The following is a 16,218-nucleotide window of genomic DNA, read 5'->3' on the forward strand; positions in this document are numbered from 1 at the left end:
ACCCTCGAGTAGTTCCAAATCTGTGTGCATTTGTTTTGTTCTGCTGAACACAAAGTCAATTATTTTGATATTTTGTTTTGGGGCACCACTGACTTTCATAGTATATTTTTTTTCCTGCTTTGGAAGTCAATGGTCACCTGGTTACAAACTTTCTTCAAAATATTTTCCTTCGTGTTCGGCAGAACAAAGAAATTCATACAAGTTTGGAAGTACTCAAGGGTGAGTAGACGATGACATATTTTTCATTTTTATAATGAATATACGTTTACTTCTAATTATGCCAAACCCTATAATGTAGGTAATTTTTTTTACTTATAAATATGAGGGCCTTTGAATAGTGTTTTAGACTTGTTAGGCAGATATATGTTTCAATTAATCAATTTACTGATTCATGGATTTGTTTGTCATCACTCTATGGCACTCTATGTGAAAAACTATGTGTAAATAATTTTTCATTTATTTGGCAACAACTGGTAAAAAAATACAACCCTTTTAAATAATTTCAGTTCAATTTTCATTAACTACATTCCTGTACACAAAAAACAGCAAGAAATGTGCGTTTAACTGATCTAATACTCATACCTCAAGGTAATGTTCCTAATGTCATGGTGCTGTACTGTGCCATGCCGATATAAAGCTGCAGTCTAATCCATAACTACTCTAATCTGCTTCTCAACAGGGATCAGCAGATGCTGGAGGCATTGAAGGCTGCATCTGCATCTACAATTACTAAAGCCACAAAAAAAGAGCCAGAGGCTAAATTTCATCCCTAAAACTAATGTAAATACAAGCCGTATGTCCCTGCAGTGTATAATCGTTTTAATGCACCACTGTATCTTCCACCAGCAGAGCCAGTACACTGCACTATACTAATCTACTTTTCAAGCAAATCTGAGCTATTAGGTGTTTTTACAGAGATAGTCCACCCAAAAATTTACATTTTGTCCCATTCACTCATCCTCATTTTGTGCAAAAGAAGATATTTTGAACACTGTTGGTAAGCAAGCAGTTTAGTTCCCACTGACTACTGCAGCATGGTATGGAAGTCAATGGGAGCTGTCGCTGTTTTGATAACAACATTCTTTTATGATTGACAGAAGAAAATAATTCATAGAGGTTTGAAAAAACATGAAAGTAAACGATGACAAATTTCAATTTTTGGGTGCGCTAGAAGTAACCATTCACGAGAAGTTTCATTCCAGGCATTAAACCTACCTGCAGCAGCATGTCACCCGGCTCTATCCTCCCATCTGCTGCCACTGCTCCTCCCTTCATAATAGAGCCGATGTAGATGCCACCATCTCCTCTATCGTTACTTTGACCCACTATACTGATGCCGAGAAAGTTGTATTTCTCTGTGCAAATGAAAGAGAACGTGTAAGTGATGAATTGGTGATGTACTGTAAGTGTTCATGAACAAGGCAAGCCGATCTTACCCATATTAAGGGTAACTGTGATGATGTTGAGGCTCATGGTTGAATCTGTAATACTGCTGAAAGAAGATGACTGTGGAAACAAAACCAGAGGAGATACAGAAGACCCCTTGAAGCCACATAAAATAAAAACACGTGTATTTAGCTAAATGACACATTTCACAAACCTAAATGTAACAAAAAACATTTAGCATTTTCTTTGAAAATTTACTTCATCTTTATACTTATATTTACATATGATGACATGTTCAAAATGATGTTTTTTAGTGTTTAACCTGTTTCATTTTTCTCGTTTCAAGTTAGTACACACACACACACACACACACATCTTACCCTGTCGATTTTTGCCACTTTGTGTCGCCGGCGCCTGCGCTTATGTCTCTTCATTAACTGAAAAGAAGAGCTCTGCTCTGTGGAACTGCTCAGTCTAATAGAGAAGAGAAGAGAATAGATTGATTATTGAACAAATAATTATGCCCCAAGTGCTAAGACTAAATAATAATTCAGTTACAAGGCTAGCACACAGGAAAAATAATATCAACATAAAAAGGTTTTACTTAAAATTTTTCCAAACCAAACCTGCTAGCATTTTCATCCTCCTCGCTGTCAATGAAGGAGCTGGACTCCAGCTCACTGCTCATCATAGAGCCGCTGTCACAGGCCATGGCCGTGTCCCTCACCACCCGCTCCGCTTTAGAGTGACCGTTCACACGTGGGACTGACAACAACACACACATACATACAGTGAGGATTGCCAAGACCATGTTGAAAAAACTAAATACCAACTAAGAGGTCCAAATATGTGTATATATTCATGGCTTGATCAAACCTTGAGCAACAAACTTTAAAAGAAGAACACATACACTCCTGTGGGCGTGGTTCTGCCTCAGGATGGCATCTGATTGGCTGGAAGGCTCTGGTAAGGCGGCGGCATCCCAGTGAGCCGGGCTTTGTATATTGCCTCTGGTGGAACCCGAAACACTCAAGGAGAGTCGGGTGGCCAGTGCTTCTTTCAACGGGCTGATATCGCTCTCTCATACTGTCTGTGATATGCTCACTCGCATACCAGCCTTTTGATTTTTACTTGATTTATTTGCAGTCGCTATTAAACTGATATAGGTAAATTGGTAAGTTTGGTTAACAAGCGACAGAGAGAACTACAGATGTAGAAATATTAACAACAAACTGAATAAAATTGTATTTATATTATGCATTTTATTTAGGACGGAGATCAAACTAACTACAAAAGATAGTGTTACAGATAAATGTATCTAGACACAGAAAAGCAATCCTTTACAGAGTCATGTTTGACTTCCAGCAATGAAATGATAAAGTACTTTACTACATTACTATTGTTGTAAGCAACCTATTTAGCCTAAAGATATATTGCACTTTTAGAGGAATAATATAACAATACACGTGATGTATGAAGATATATTAGGTTACAATGCACTGAAAATGAGGTTTTCACCAACTAGTTAAAACTGTGTATCATTCACAAATAAAAAAATGTACCCTTGAAACTAATAAATGAAGCCAAAACAAAAAAAAGGAAATAAATAATAAATGAAATTCAAAAAATAAACAATATCATATTCTTTTAAAACATCTTTTTTTTTTTTTTTTTTTTTTTACTTTTGAAACACTACAAGATATTTTAATTGAAAAACTGAATACAATTTATTTTAAATAAAATATGCAATATGCCTTACCTCAGAAAGCGCTAACGAGAGAAGAGCTGCTCTCCGCCGGTGCACACAAATAAACTACTACTACAGAAAGACTTCCCGCGGGAGCGCGCAATATGGATTTATTACCCGCCCCTTCTGTTCGCGCTCTCGACCAGGCGCGCTCTGTCATTCATCAACAGCAGCACTTGGACTGCGCGCGCGCGACTGTTAACGATTTTTGCGTCCCATGCTCGAGAGTGAGACCACGTGCAATCGTAATTTATGATTTATGATGTTCACAAACCCCGCGAGATGAGAAAAGAACCTCTTGAGGATAAAAGACATACTGTCTGAAATGTAACGTTATCCTTAAATAATTAAACACTTAACTTACGCCTGACTGTTCTTCACAATATACATGTTAGCTAACTTAAATATTTTATTTACTTTATCATTATTTTATTAAATACTAAATATTTTAATATTTAATCAATGCTGTATGCCCTTGAAAAAAACATATTAAAAAATACTACACCTTGACTTACTTTTCTCCATGTTTTCTAAATATAGCTTACACACTTTTAATTATTCATTTTTTTTATATGTATGTTTATTTATTTACTTTCACAACAGTACAGTAACAGCGCATTGTTAGTCTTGATATATGTGTAAATTCTTTGTGTTTTGTGCCTACATGCATGTACATACATGAATCCACATCCCTGTTTTGCATTTTGTTGGAAGAAAAAAAAAGTGGCACAGCACAAAATACAGTCTGCATGCCCAGAATCCTTAGCTTCTGCTGGGCTATTCCCAGAGGAACAGTACATCTTGTATACCTAATATTTGTTTCTCCTTTCTGTCCTATTAATTGTGAACTCAGTGTTGGACTGTCACCAGTGACACTGTCTCCAGTCTGGCCACCTAATTAAGCCACATTGATTAATGATCAGCGGGAACTAATGGGCCAACAGAGAGCACCGTGCCACCATCACAAACACACAGACAAATGACTTCGAGAGTCTGGGTGTGTTTGTGTGTGAGAAAGCATTTGTTTTGCTAGGGTGAGGACTACGCTGAATGGAAGACAGGAAGGGTGTGTGATTCTGCTGTTAACGCCTGTTGTTGTAAATAAAAGTAATATTTTTGTCATTGCACAGTCTACGTTTGTGCGGTTATTTATTGTGCCGGCAATCAAAGAAGGGAAAAATCAAATACAGAACAAAGGGAAATAAAGTGTACGATGAGAGTTTCTGTTAAATGTCATTTAAATGACGGATTGCTTTATTTGCATTGTTCTGTAAAATTAATGTGAGAAGTTGTTTCAGTCTGTCATGGCAAGCAATTAAGGATAAATTAAGACTTTCTCCTGAGATGATAAATGAGCTTATTACAAGCCAGTGCACACATAAAAATACAAAGACGTATACAGTAATATTCAGAAAACAAACACACACAAAAAGAGACGACTTTTTGACCCTGGTTCGTAAAGACAAATGTATTTTGCACACTAATGAGGCAAAAATCCTAAAAAACAAAACAAAACATTTGCCATTCTCACGGTTGGGTCAAGCCATGATTATATCACTTTTGTTCTAGAATGTTAAATGTTAAAAATAAATGGCATGTGCAGGAGGGATTTGCTAAAATTACAGTAGCTACACTCACATTCATCTCTCCTCCGTCTGGTCCTCTCTCGCTCCCGCTCTCGACGGTGGCGGAGAACAGACTCGCTTCCAGTTTCTGTGTCCATCCCGTCTCGGCTGTTTACTGCATTAGCGCTGCAGCAAGCACACAAACAGAAAAACAGACAGCATGAAACACACCGCAATAACTGTATTATCTGATACACACCGCTTAGGTGCATGTGTGGTATATTTATCTAAGCGGTGGAATGCAGACTGTTTTAGCTTTTGTGAGAAGGGCAGAAAGGGGACAAATGCGAGAAGGAGAGAGATAGGTTACTCAGTGAATAATGATTATGACACATAGCGGGTGTTTTATCATGAAAGATTGGTTTCTGAATTACACCCCTGGGGCAGGCAACTATACATCTATATGTGCTTTTAGCAGAAACTCGAGCAAGGTGAGAAATTTATTTCGCATTAACTAAGACATATTAAACCCCTCAACCAACCAGGCTTGATAGAGTGCCCCTTTGAAGGACATGTATATAGGTCATGACCCCTGAATTTGATAACTTTTGTGTTTTTTTTTGCAAACCATATTAATATGATGAGACTTTCCTTTTCGAAGTGGAAGACACAATACTTTTAAATACACAGCAGGCCAAAGAAATAGATTAATCTTTAAGGGCAAATGAATAATTGAACAAGAAACTGCCATTTCAGTTATTGCTACTTTAATACAAACATGGTGATGCAATAAAAAAAAAAAAATGTAATTAGCACTTAAAAAGTGGCACTGAAAAATAGACCAATGGTTGCTGAAAATTCTGCTTTGTTATTATAGCACCAAATTATATTTGATCTAAATTAATATTAATGGACAATGAAATTTACATTTCTTTTGAATGAAATCTTGTTGTTTTTGATCGCTTCCGTTGTCGTTTTGGATAAAAGCATCTGCAAAAATCACTAAATGCAAAATAGAAAACAGTTGTTTATAAAAACTATACTATTCCACAGCATTCCTGCTTTTACTGTATTTCTGTTCAAATAGATGCAGTATTACAACAAAAAAGAACTGACCCAAAACTTCGAAACGCTAATGTAATACAGCATATTTATTTAAACCATAAATGTGTTACGCTGCATGAATGAAACAAATGTGTAAGCAGTGAATCAGTCGACCAATGTAAGAAATTAAGGACATGCCATGATAGTTATGTAATCTGATGAGTTTTTGATTTGCTGTGCATTTTAAAAATCAGCCACAAGAGGGCAGAAATATTACAGCAACAGCATAGTGATGTACTGTACATTCCCATCTGTATGACTCCAATACAACTCATACCCACCAACCATTTTTACCATTGGATATGATTTTGCATTATCATTAATCAAGTTAAGAGCTGCAAAAACATATCTTGATATTATGCTGTGAATATAAACCACACAAACTTTTTTTTCCATATAAAAGGAACAGGATGCATGAATGTATGACTGTTAGAAAACTGATATGTAATTTTATTGTAAATACTGTCTATTTTTTGCAAATAAAATCTATGAATTACTGTATAATAACAATAACAAACAGCAATTTAACAGAATATTTTGTATAATAATTAAAAACATCAGTCCTGCCCTTGAAACATTTCAATGAATTCACTTCTCTATTTATAGATGTCCATACGCTATCATTGCTGTTCAGGTGACCTATTCTATTCATAGTCCTTTTCATCTGCACAATAGTGTTCTCCTGCCTCCTGAACCATTTTTATCACTTGCAAAATAATAGCGTTCTTTCCAGTTCTGGTTAGATGCTGTACTGTACACTGCATTATGGCAATAAAGATTAATATAATCTACTCTAAAGGTCATTTTCTATGAAAATGCAAAAGGAGTCTCTCTCTGTCCTCCTCTCTGCACATTAAAATACTGAACTTTAATTTTTTTATTTTGGTCATTCCATTGCATAACAGTGAAGCAAATTCATAAAGGTCCCTTCTGGGGTGTTCTGCTATGGGCAGATACACCACTCATTGTTTACCTCAACTCCCTTCAACATTTGTGTCTCATGCTTTCTGGATGACTGAGCCCAGTGGGGGAGCAAGAGCCAAAGGGATCTGCCCTCTTTTTGCTGTTGATATTCCTACATCCTCAATATAAACGTGTGTGCGAGAGAGATTATTATGTAAAGCAGGGATTCCCGACCAGGGGTAAAGGTTCCCCGGGGATTACATCAGCAGGATTCAAAGGGTTCTTCAAAAGATTTGAGATTTTCTTTGAAAACAGAAATTACAAATGAAGGATTTTAGAGCTGTACATTAATTTAATAATTAATTATGATTGTTGTGATTGTGCTGCATTGACACAGTCGTTTTATTTAGTTATTTATTGATTTTTTTTCATATACCACAAGTATTTTTTTTTGTAAAGACAATGCACTAAAAATATTCCAACAAAACAAAATCTTATTTAAAATTAAATCATATTAACTTAGATAATACCTCATTTGCATACTTTAATTAACATTTCATAAAATATATAATAGAAAAATGTTTGCAATTTTTAACGTAATTAATCAGCTGGCTAAGTAGATGGTGATATCTATTAGTTAATTTTTTAAGGGTCAGAGAGCTCTTAAAATATCTTTATTTGTGTTCTAAAGATGAAAGAGGTTTTTGCGATTTGTAACAATACTAACCCTATTCTGGTTTGATGTTGATGAAAGACTACTCGAGCTTTATAGATGGGGGCTGTAGGGGTACATAAGACAAATTGTTTCTTGGGAAACAACGATGTACATGAATGATGTGGGAGCAAAACTAGTTAATGTAAAAGAAGCATGGACTTGCATAAAGGAAGGAGTTGTATAAATGTTTGAAGTTGAAGGAAGCAGACTGTGCAGAACGTGTGAGAGAGAAGGCGTGTATCACTCATGCAAGCGTGCGTGTGCATTTAGAGATAATCAGCACATCTGGTGCACACCATAAATGGACATTTTCCCTGGTTAAGCATACAACACAATGAGAGCATAACATAATTAACTATTAAATAACTATTGTTGCAGAGAACACTAAACATTTCACTTGACCAGACCCACACAATTCAGTTATATAATAGAATTATATCATAACAATAACAAGAGCGCATACATTTCTCACTATATGTTGAATTGATCCAAATGGAACAAATAGCATTTTGTATCTCTTAACTTTATTGCAGAAGATCAAGTGAATGAGTTTGACTCATGATCATTTACATGTGGTCTGGCACCTGATTCACTAAAGAACAAATGCAAATCAGGTAATTGCACAATCATGCTCCAAAAAGAAACATTTTGTGCTTTAAAATGTAATTTATTTGTGTGATGGCAAAGATTCGATTCCATCTTCAGAAGCCAATACACGATCCTTCAGAGATCATTCTAATTCTTGGTGCTGTAGAAACATTTCTTATTACTAATTATAAAAATAATATTTTTTATTGACAATAGAAGCCTTTTATTACATTATAAAATCTTTACTGTCTCGTGTGTTTAATTTAATGAACCCTTGCTAATTAAAATGTTTTGTTTCTTTAAAATATATTTTTTTCTTTGATTCTTAAATATTTTAAAATTGATATTTTTTCTTTGTTTTTTAAATACTTTAAAATATATATTTCTTCTGCTTTTATTCAGGCAGGACGAAGAAAAGAAGTGGATGGCGGGGGACGGAGGCAGTGGGATCAGTAAAGGACCTCAAGACTGGCTTCGAACTCGGGTCATCACATGCACAACTGCGCTAAATGTAGGCGCGCTAACCTCAAAGCTATTATTTTTTGCGCTGAAATATGACACGTACAAGTCGTGCATCTGTTTAGATATACTCACTGGAATGAGGGGGGTCTGGAGTCTCCGATGCCTCCCGTCCTCTCCAGCGGTGGGGGCAGCTCTGTATGGCTGTCAGTGCACACCGACATCCCATCTGTGTGGGAGCTCTCTGCCAATACAAGCTGCAAACAGACACATAAATGCATGCTTACAAAAAGGTAAAAGTCTGATTTCTTTTTGTGCCCAATGTACAGGTTTCAGCGGCTATTCTCAGTTTGGATGAACAGTTTGAAATGTTCTACTAAACTCATGACAAAAGATGGCCTCAAAGGCGCTTAATAAAAACGGCATCCAGCAGAATGCAATTTCCTGAATTATGCATTACACTTTAGAGACGGCCCGACTTCAAAGTGCCTTTCAGACTTAATTAGTGTAATGAATCAGTGAACTAAAACTGCTGATGTCCAGTATGATGCAGCATATGATTTAGGGGATGTGCTGCATCTTTCTTATGACATATGAATGCATGACTGCCTGCCTTTTCCACTCTGATTCAGATGTTACATAAGGCAGAGGTTATCGCAGCTCACCCATGACACCACTCTCCCGTTGAAACAAGGCAGTTTGGCGTTATCGTCTGAGACTTCCTCTTTGACAACCCTGCAGAGACACAAAGGAAAAAGAGGCATGTATTATTGATTAGAATAGCGTTTGAATAAAACTGCTGTATTGTTTGTGGATGTTGTATATAACACTGCTCAGTCCCATCAGGATTTTGCAGGCCTTTTTTTTTTACAGCCTAAAAATTATTTTTTTTTGTTTTGTTTTGCAGTGAAAACCCACCAATATCCATTATATACACTGATTATATACGTTACATATTAAATGTTACGTATTTAAAATTTATTATTTCATAATTATTATTATTTAACCATTTTATTACTTTTTGTTTCAAAGTTTTATTACATCCCACACTCCGAAACACATGAACATACAAAAAGCAATGGATTTCTTTTGCAGCACTGATTAATTTGTTGCTGAAATAAAACAAAAACGCTTGCAAATAATACTAGTTAAATTTGAATTCAATTCAGTTTGCAACGTACACTGACATGTGCTGACAAACGAGCCCACGCAGAGACTAGACGACATCTTCATGTGCTGTGTGATCTGTAACTGTGATACTGTTTAAATGTGTTGTTCAGACTGACTTTGCTAATTGTAAACTGTCACAATGGGTTTAAATAGAGGGGCATATGGTGAGAATCCCACATGACAGCTTGTAATGAATGTGTCAACTCAAGTATGCCAACCTTATGCAGGCAGATTAACGACAGCAAACCAGCCTGAAAAATAATGTTTTAGTGTGAGAAGAGCTATTGAAATTAAGATACGTTACACTGTATATGTACCCAGCGAAAGAAAGAGTGCATGCATTTAAAAAAAAGAGTGCATGCATGATTTTAAAGGGGCCATAAACTGAGAATTCTAGTTTCTCTTTTATCTTTACATCTTTTGACATAACAGGTCATCAGAATAGAAAACATTCAGCAAATTTCAGAACTCAAAACCTTTTTGTCAAACACAGCCTTTATTAAAAACAAGCAGAAAAAATATTATTTGGGGTTTTGTTATGTTATGTTATCATGTCATACTGCATCTACAGGTGCTGGTCATATAATTAAAGTATCATCAAAAAGTTGATCTATTACACTATTTACATTCAAAAAGTGAAACTTGCATTTTATATTCATTCATTACACAGAGACTGACATATTTCAAATGTTTATTTCTTTTAATTTTGATGATTATAACTGACAACTGATGAAAGTCCCAAATTCAGTATCTAAGAAAATTAGAATATTGCTTAAGACCAATACAAAGAAAGGATTTTTAGAAATCCTGGCCAACTGAAAAGTATAAACATGAAAAGTATAAGCATGTACAGCATTCAATACTTAGTTAGGGCTCCTTTTGCTTGAATTACTGCACAAATGCGGCATGGCATAGATTTTATATGGGGTTAAAACATCTGTTTTAACATTACTTGCAAAACTGAACACCAGTTAACAAAAAACGTATTCAAATTTTCAGAGATACTGAATTTGGGGTTTCATTAGTCGTCAGTTATAATCATCAAAATGAAAAGAAATAAACATTTGTTTATATAATATAATGAATATAATATACAAGTTTCACTTTTTGAATGGAATTACTGAAAGAAATCAACTTTTTGATGATAATCTAATTATATGACCAGCACCTGTAGATCGCTGCCTCGATGTGTTGATGCATCGTGTTGTGAATCTACTTCAGACGCAGCGGTCTTGGAGGATTCTCACGGCTGTGGGGGTCCCCTGGAGATTTCAATGCTCAGAACAGTTGACGGCCCACTGCTGCAATGTCATCACGAAAGCATTTGCACAACTTAAACATTCAAAACATTTGCAAGCACAAGACACGAAGTACTCGTGTTCCATGTCTGGTGTGCGTACAGAGGGCCATGTCTCAGACTGCGTGAAAAAGATAAATTCTCTTTTGCAGTGTCTTGCGCTTTAACAAGCAAAATACAAATGGCAATTGAAACATGCAAGCACAAAAAAAAAGCAAAATACACTAAATTGTGCCACATCTCACAGCTCTCGAACAGAAAATTCAGTTTTGCCTCTTCTTGTGCGAATTGTTTGCAGTAAATATGAACATGGAATGGCACAAAAATGTAGTAACTCTGTGCTGTGTTTCAGTCAACAAATATGGCTTTTTGACTAGGTTTAAAGGGAAAGTGCACTATGAAAAATCTAAACAATGCTTCCTCTTGACTGGATCACCCCTAGTAAAAATTCATTAAAATTCATAAAAATGTGACTGAGGATTAACACTGTTTCAATGCAGATTTTCCTCTAGCTTTGGTTTTAATGTTTCCCCACTGACAAAGGAGACAAAAATAGCAGTAGTACTGTAAACTTTTATTCATTCAACACCTACATTTCTCCTGCCATTTCAGTCATGCATGTTTACTATAAACAACAATTTGATGTATATTTTAAGTTTTTTCATATTCAAGTCCTTTGTTGTAAGAAAGATCAGAAATGATGGAAGACAGCCTATTCATTCTTGCCTGTTCTTTGGTAAAATTTTTTTTAATTCAGACAGATTCAATAAAAAAAATCATTAAGACTGATTCATGAATTGGTTTAACTGATTCACTACACAAGTAAACAAAAAGGTTTCCATTACTGCAGGAACACAATTGTAATATTTCAGGTCAACACACGAACATCTGTTTTAACATTACTTCCAAAACTAAACACCAGTTAACAAAAAACTTAACTGCAATTTATTAAGCATTTATTGCTTTAATTTTACGATATTCAAAATTCAAAACTCAAAATCAAATTCAAAACATTAGACTTTTTTGTTTCAAACTATTTTTAAAAACTCTATCTATTAGCAAACACAGTTTTTGTTCTGTTTTTTAAAGCAAACATTATAATAGACTAATAAATATTACAGTAATTAGTCTGTCTTTCTCTCTAAGCCTGAAAACATAGAAATTCCAGTCTCTCCTCACACGGTCTTGGTTCCCACTTCCCGTTTGCTACAGTGAGGGCTCCACAGCGGAGAGCGACTGGACACTGTAGGTTTACACCAGTCACCCAGTTTGTATACTGTATATTATCCCCGTAAACCCAGATCCAATCACCTGCCAGAAAGGTCAACCCGATCCACACATAATTTCCCTGGGCATCTTTAACTTTATTCACAGCCACTTGCTGCTCCAAAGCTGTTGACAGACTGGCCAAGTCCACATATCCATCTCTACAGTGTTCCAAAGCCTCCATCCATGATTTGGGTTCTGACACCAGGATCATAGAACGCGCTGTGGTCATACAAAAGAAGGGGAGTGGATCAATACAGGACTCATCAAACATCTCACCATCCTTTAAAGCTCCACACGCTTGCCTGGCTGGCGAAATGGTTCTGTTCTTGAAATCTACATTATCAGGTTGCATGCTATTCCAATATTGTATCTTAAACAGGCTACCAACCCAAAACCAAGGGTTATTATATAACCCGATCCAAAAGTAAAGATTATCCACAAAAGAGCTGTGTATGCCATTGATATAAACCATTAACGCAATCAATTCATCTTCTGTTTTCGCCATCGCTAGGTTCATGTTCAACAGCTTGCAGTGAGACTGAGCTCCTTTCCAGGATTTATTTTCATTGACCAGAGAGAATTCCAGAACATTGTTATCGTTTCTGAAGCAGATAAATGGGTTTTCCTCAGAACATACACGGTCATGCCAGAATCCTCTCCAATCAATCACTGCACAAAACAAACTGCTATACCACTTGGAGAATTTGACAGGCGTGTTGACTCCAACCAATCTCCATGTCTCTTCCAAAGGAGAATTTTGCTGAACTGTAGCTAGACCAATCCAGGCAAAACCAGTATCTATCAGAACACAGATAATGTTGTTCTCCGCTTCATTAGATATGATCGCAAGACCAGCGTGATATGTTTCACAATGTTGTTTTGCCTCCTGCCAAGTTTTGTTTTCTCTGATTATGACCCAGTCTCCGGCAATTGTTTTACAAAGAAAGAATTGCTTATTGTCACATGTTGTGGCATGCCAATATCCAGCCCTGTTCAATGAGGCACACTTTCCAAACCAGTTGAAATAATTGGACGTGGTCTCATCCACCCAGCACCAATTTGCAGAAAATCTAAACAGTCCCACCCAAGACAGCGGACTGGAGGATCTGCTGAGAATCATTAGATCATTCTTATCTGTAGCTGCAAAGTGTTGTCCAAAATTATTTAGACAATATACCTTCGCCTCATACCATGATAATGTCTTCTCCACATGGATGATTTCTGTCACTAATCCTGGTATGGGTCCATCAGCAGACGTATGAAGTACCAGTAGCAGCACACTAAGAAGCCCAGACGTCTTCATGGTGAGACAGACATCAACTGTTTCAAGAACATGCAATGTTAAATAGTCTTGAGATTTATTTGCATGTCGTCATAGTGGTTTTGAATAGAAAGCTTCAGTGTGGTTGGCATCAGTTACACTTTTACTTAGATATTATTGTTGCCATTGCTATTATTGTTTTTAAAGAAGATGATCAGTCTCAATAAAAATAACTAAAAATTAATTATCAAAAATGCACCACGGGAAGACCAAGATGTGATCATCTTCGTGGCTTAATAATTGAACCAAATCAGTATATATAGGGGGAACACACATTCAGACCAACAAATGGACATGTGATCTAATTACAATACTTGAGGATAAATTATGCCTTCCACAGCTTTGTAAGTAAAATAAATGTATTGCAGCCATATTTTTGCCTCAAAAATTGCTTTTCAATTATAGAAAATGGGCATTATTCAATTTGCAAATAAAGCCAAACTGACAATACCATATTTTGATGATTTAAAAATATAGGACTTGAAAAACAAGACACAAAAAAGTAATTTACCAGAATCTAAAAGCACACATAACTTTAATCACACAAGCACGTGAATTTGGAAAAAAAGGCGACAAATAATTTTCCTTATTTTATAAATGCCACTATTGGAAGTTAAATGTAACAAGGATTGAAAAGTGAACAGGTTTTATTAATAGACTACCTCTGTGCAAAAATCTAATTTTGACTCTACTCTATAAAATACTGGATTGCTCAACAAATATTCATGGCATTTAGTGTTTTGGCTTTCTTCTTCAGTTATCTATGTTGTAGTTGACATGAAATTACAAAGTTAGAAGATTATCTAGGATGCATGCATTTTATTTATTTCCCCAGAATTCCATGTTGCAACACTTTATGCAACCTATTACTAAAAGCGAAAACTTAACAGAGGTTAAAAAGTTGAACAGGTTCTGCATAACAGGTATTATTCACTTCTGAACCATTACCAACCGAAGCATATGTATCTGAGAAAGAAAAGCAAGTATTTAAATGAAAAGGACCAGTGAGGACGTCGATGTCTGTGTAGCTAATCTTTACTTTGCAATGAAAATTCACCTTGTCCCATGAGAAACCAATGCCTTGTGATAAGTAATAATTCTGTCTGATCTGAAATCTGTAAAACATCCATCAGAAAATACAGAAATAGAGGAATTTAAATGTCAGCAGTAAAATGTTTAGAAGCTCATGTCTAAATTTTAATTTTTATGACACCAGTCTCTCTTCACTTCAATTACCATGCAGACAAGCTGAGCTGTATCACAGGTTCATGATTAACCCATCTTCAGTTATCATTAAAAAGAACTCACTAGTGCAGGCCAAACTTTAATTTAGTGTCAATTTGCAGACCAGGCAGCTTTGTCTGTTTGTCTTTGTTTAATGTTTTGTTGTTTGACTTGTGTCTTAATACATATCTTTGTCTTTGTTTATGTCTACCATGTGTTCCTACCTCCTAACTGTGCTCAACTGGTCCTCGTGTTCTTTCCCTTTATACTGTGCCGTTTTCCTCCTTGTGTTTGCTGGTTTGTCTTGTGCCATAGAGACAGTTCTGACTTCCCACTCTATATTCAAGTCTTGCCCTGTTATTGCGTATACTTGTTACAGTTTTTTTTTTTTGCTCTTGATTTTTTTATCATTTTGGGTTTTGTTTCTCCATGATCATTCTTATATTTATTTGTAATTTTATTTCTAGTGATTTTTCAGTCGTTTCTAGTCTTGAACTAACTTGTTTTGTATTTTACTTTTCATTAGTCTGAAATTAGGTATTTAATTTTACTTGATTGTTTCATTTTGTGCCGCTGAGTTGTGTGTTCGTGTGTGTGTGTGTGTGTGTGTGTGTGTTTTCCAGTCCTGTTCTACCAGCATGAGATTCCCTGCCTGTTGCCTGTCCCAAGGCTGTCTGCCAACCAAGCCTGGTGCTTAGAATCTGCCTGCTTTTAAGTCTTTGGTTGCAGGCTCTGTTCTCTGCTCTGGCCTTCTCCCCATTCTTCTGCCTGGTTTGTCCACAGACTGGTCTACCTCTGGAGGCATGGTTCACTCCTGCTGCCTGGAGTTTGCTTCAAGACTGTTCACCCCAGTGCACCTTGTGCTTTCAATAAATATCTGACTCACTCGCTTTGAGTGACTTCCTGTTGACTGTGACAGATCCGTTTCACACTTTTGTTTTGCCTCTTGCCAAGTTTGATTTTCTTTTAACACTCAATTCCCATAAACTTTCTCACACACAAAGAATAGTTCATTGTCACATGTTGTGGTATACCAATGTCCCAATTTATTAAAGCATATTCCTCATACAAGTTGAAATAACTGGTTTTGGTGTCATCCACCCACTTCAATGATGAAAATACGCTAATAAGTGTGGCCCAAGAGAGTCGGTTGGCAGAAGAATTTTTTTACATAATTTTCATCTAAGGCTATGTAGCCCAAACGTCCATTTGCATGGCATTATATAAAGTGCTTGAATAAAAGTTTGCATATTAAAATTTAGCTTTGCAGAATTTTAAAATTAAAATTTAGCTTTGCATCACAGAAATACAAAACTGTACAAAACTATTTCAAATCTATAGATTATATCAGTTTATATTGACGTTTTTCATTACTAAGGAAACCTTGAAAAGAATACAGAAACAAGAACAATGCTTCAAGAATATACATACAAAAGAAGGGGAGTGGATCAACACAGGACTCATCAAACA

At 35.9% G+C, this 16,218-nt stretch overlaps 1 protein-coding gene across 1 annotated transcript in view; it reads right to left on the reverse strand.

Annotated features, from left to right (window-relative positions):
- The window catches only part of dvl1b (dishevelled segment polarity protein 1b), a 28,202-nt gene that overhangs the window by 6,801 nt on the left and 5,183 nt on the right, over positions 1 to 16,218 (reverse strand). Inside the window, exons 2-8 of the mRNA XM_043252387.1 lie at positions 9,133 to 9,202; positions 8,603 to 8,724; positions 4,772 to 4,884; positions 2,013 to 2,151; positions 1,767 to 1,860; positions 1,437 to 1,506; positions 1,216 to 1,355 (exon numbers count right to left, since the gene is read on the reverse strand). Of these exons, the coding sequence (XP_043108322.1) occupies positions 1,216 to 1,355; positions 1,437 to 1,506; positions 1,767 to 1,860; positions 2,013 to 2,151; positions 4,772 to 4,884; positions 8,603 to 8,724; positions 9,133 to 9,202 (748 nt within the window). The remainder of the gene's footprint in view (positions 1 to 1,215; positions 1,356 to 1,436; positions 1,507 to 1,766; positions 1,861 to 2,012; positions 2,152 to 4,771; positions 4,885 to 8,602; positions 8,725 to 9,132; positions 9,203 to 16,218) is intronic.

Source organism: Puntigrus tetrazona, chromosome 11, assembly GCF_018831695.1.
Source record: "Puntigrus tetrazona isolate hp1 chromosome 11, ASM1883169v1, whole genome shotgun sequence".
Lineage (NCBI taxonomy): Eukaryota > Metazoa > Chordata > Actinopteri > Cypriniformes > Cyprinidae > Puntigrus > Puntigrus tetrazona.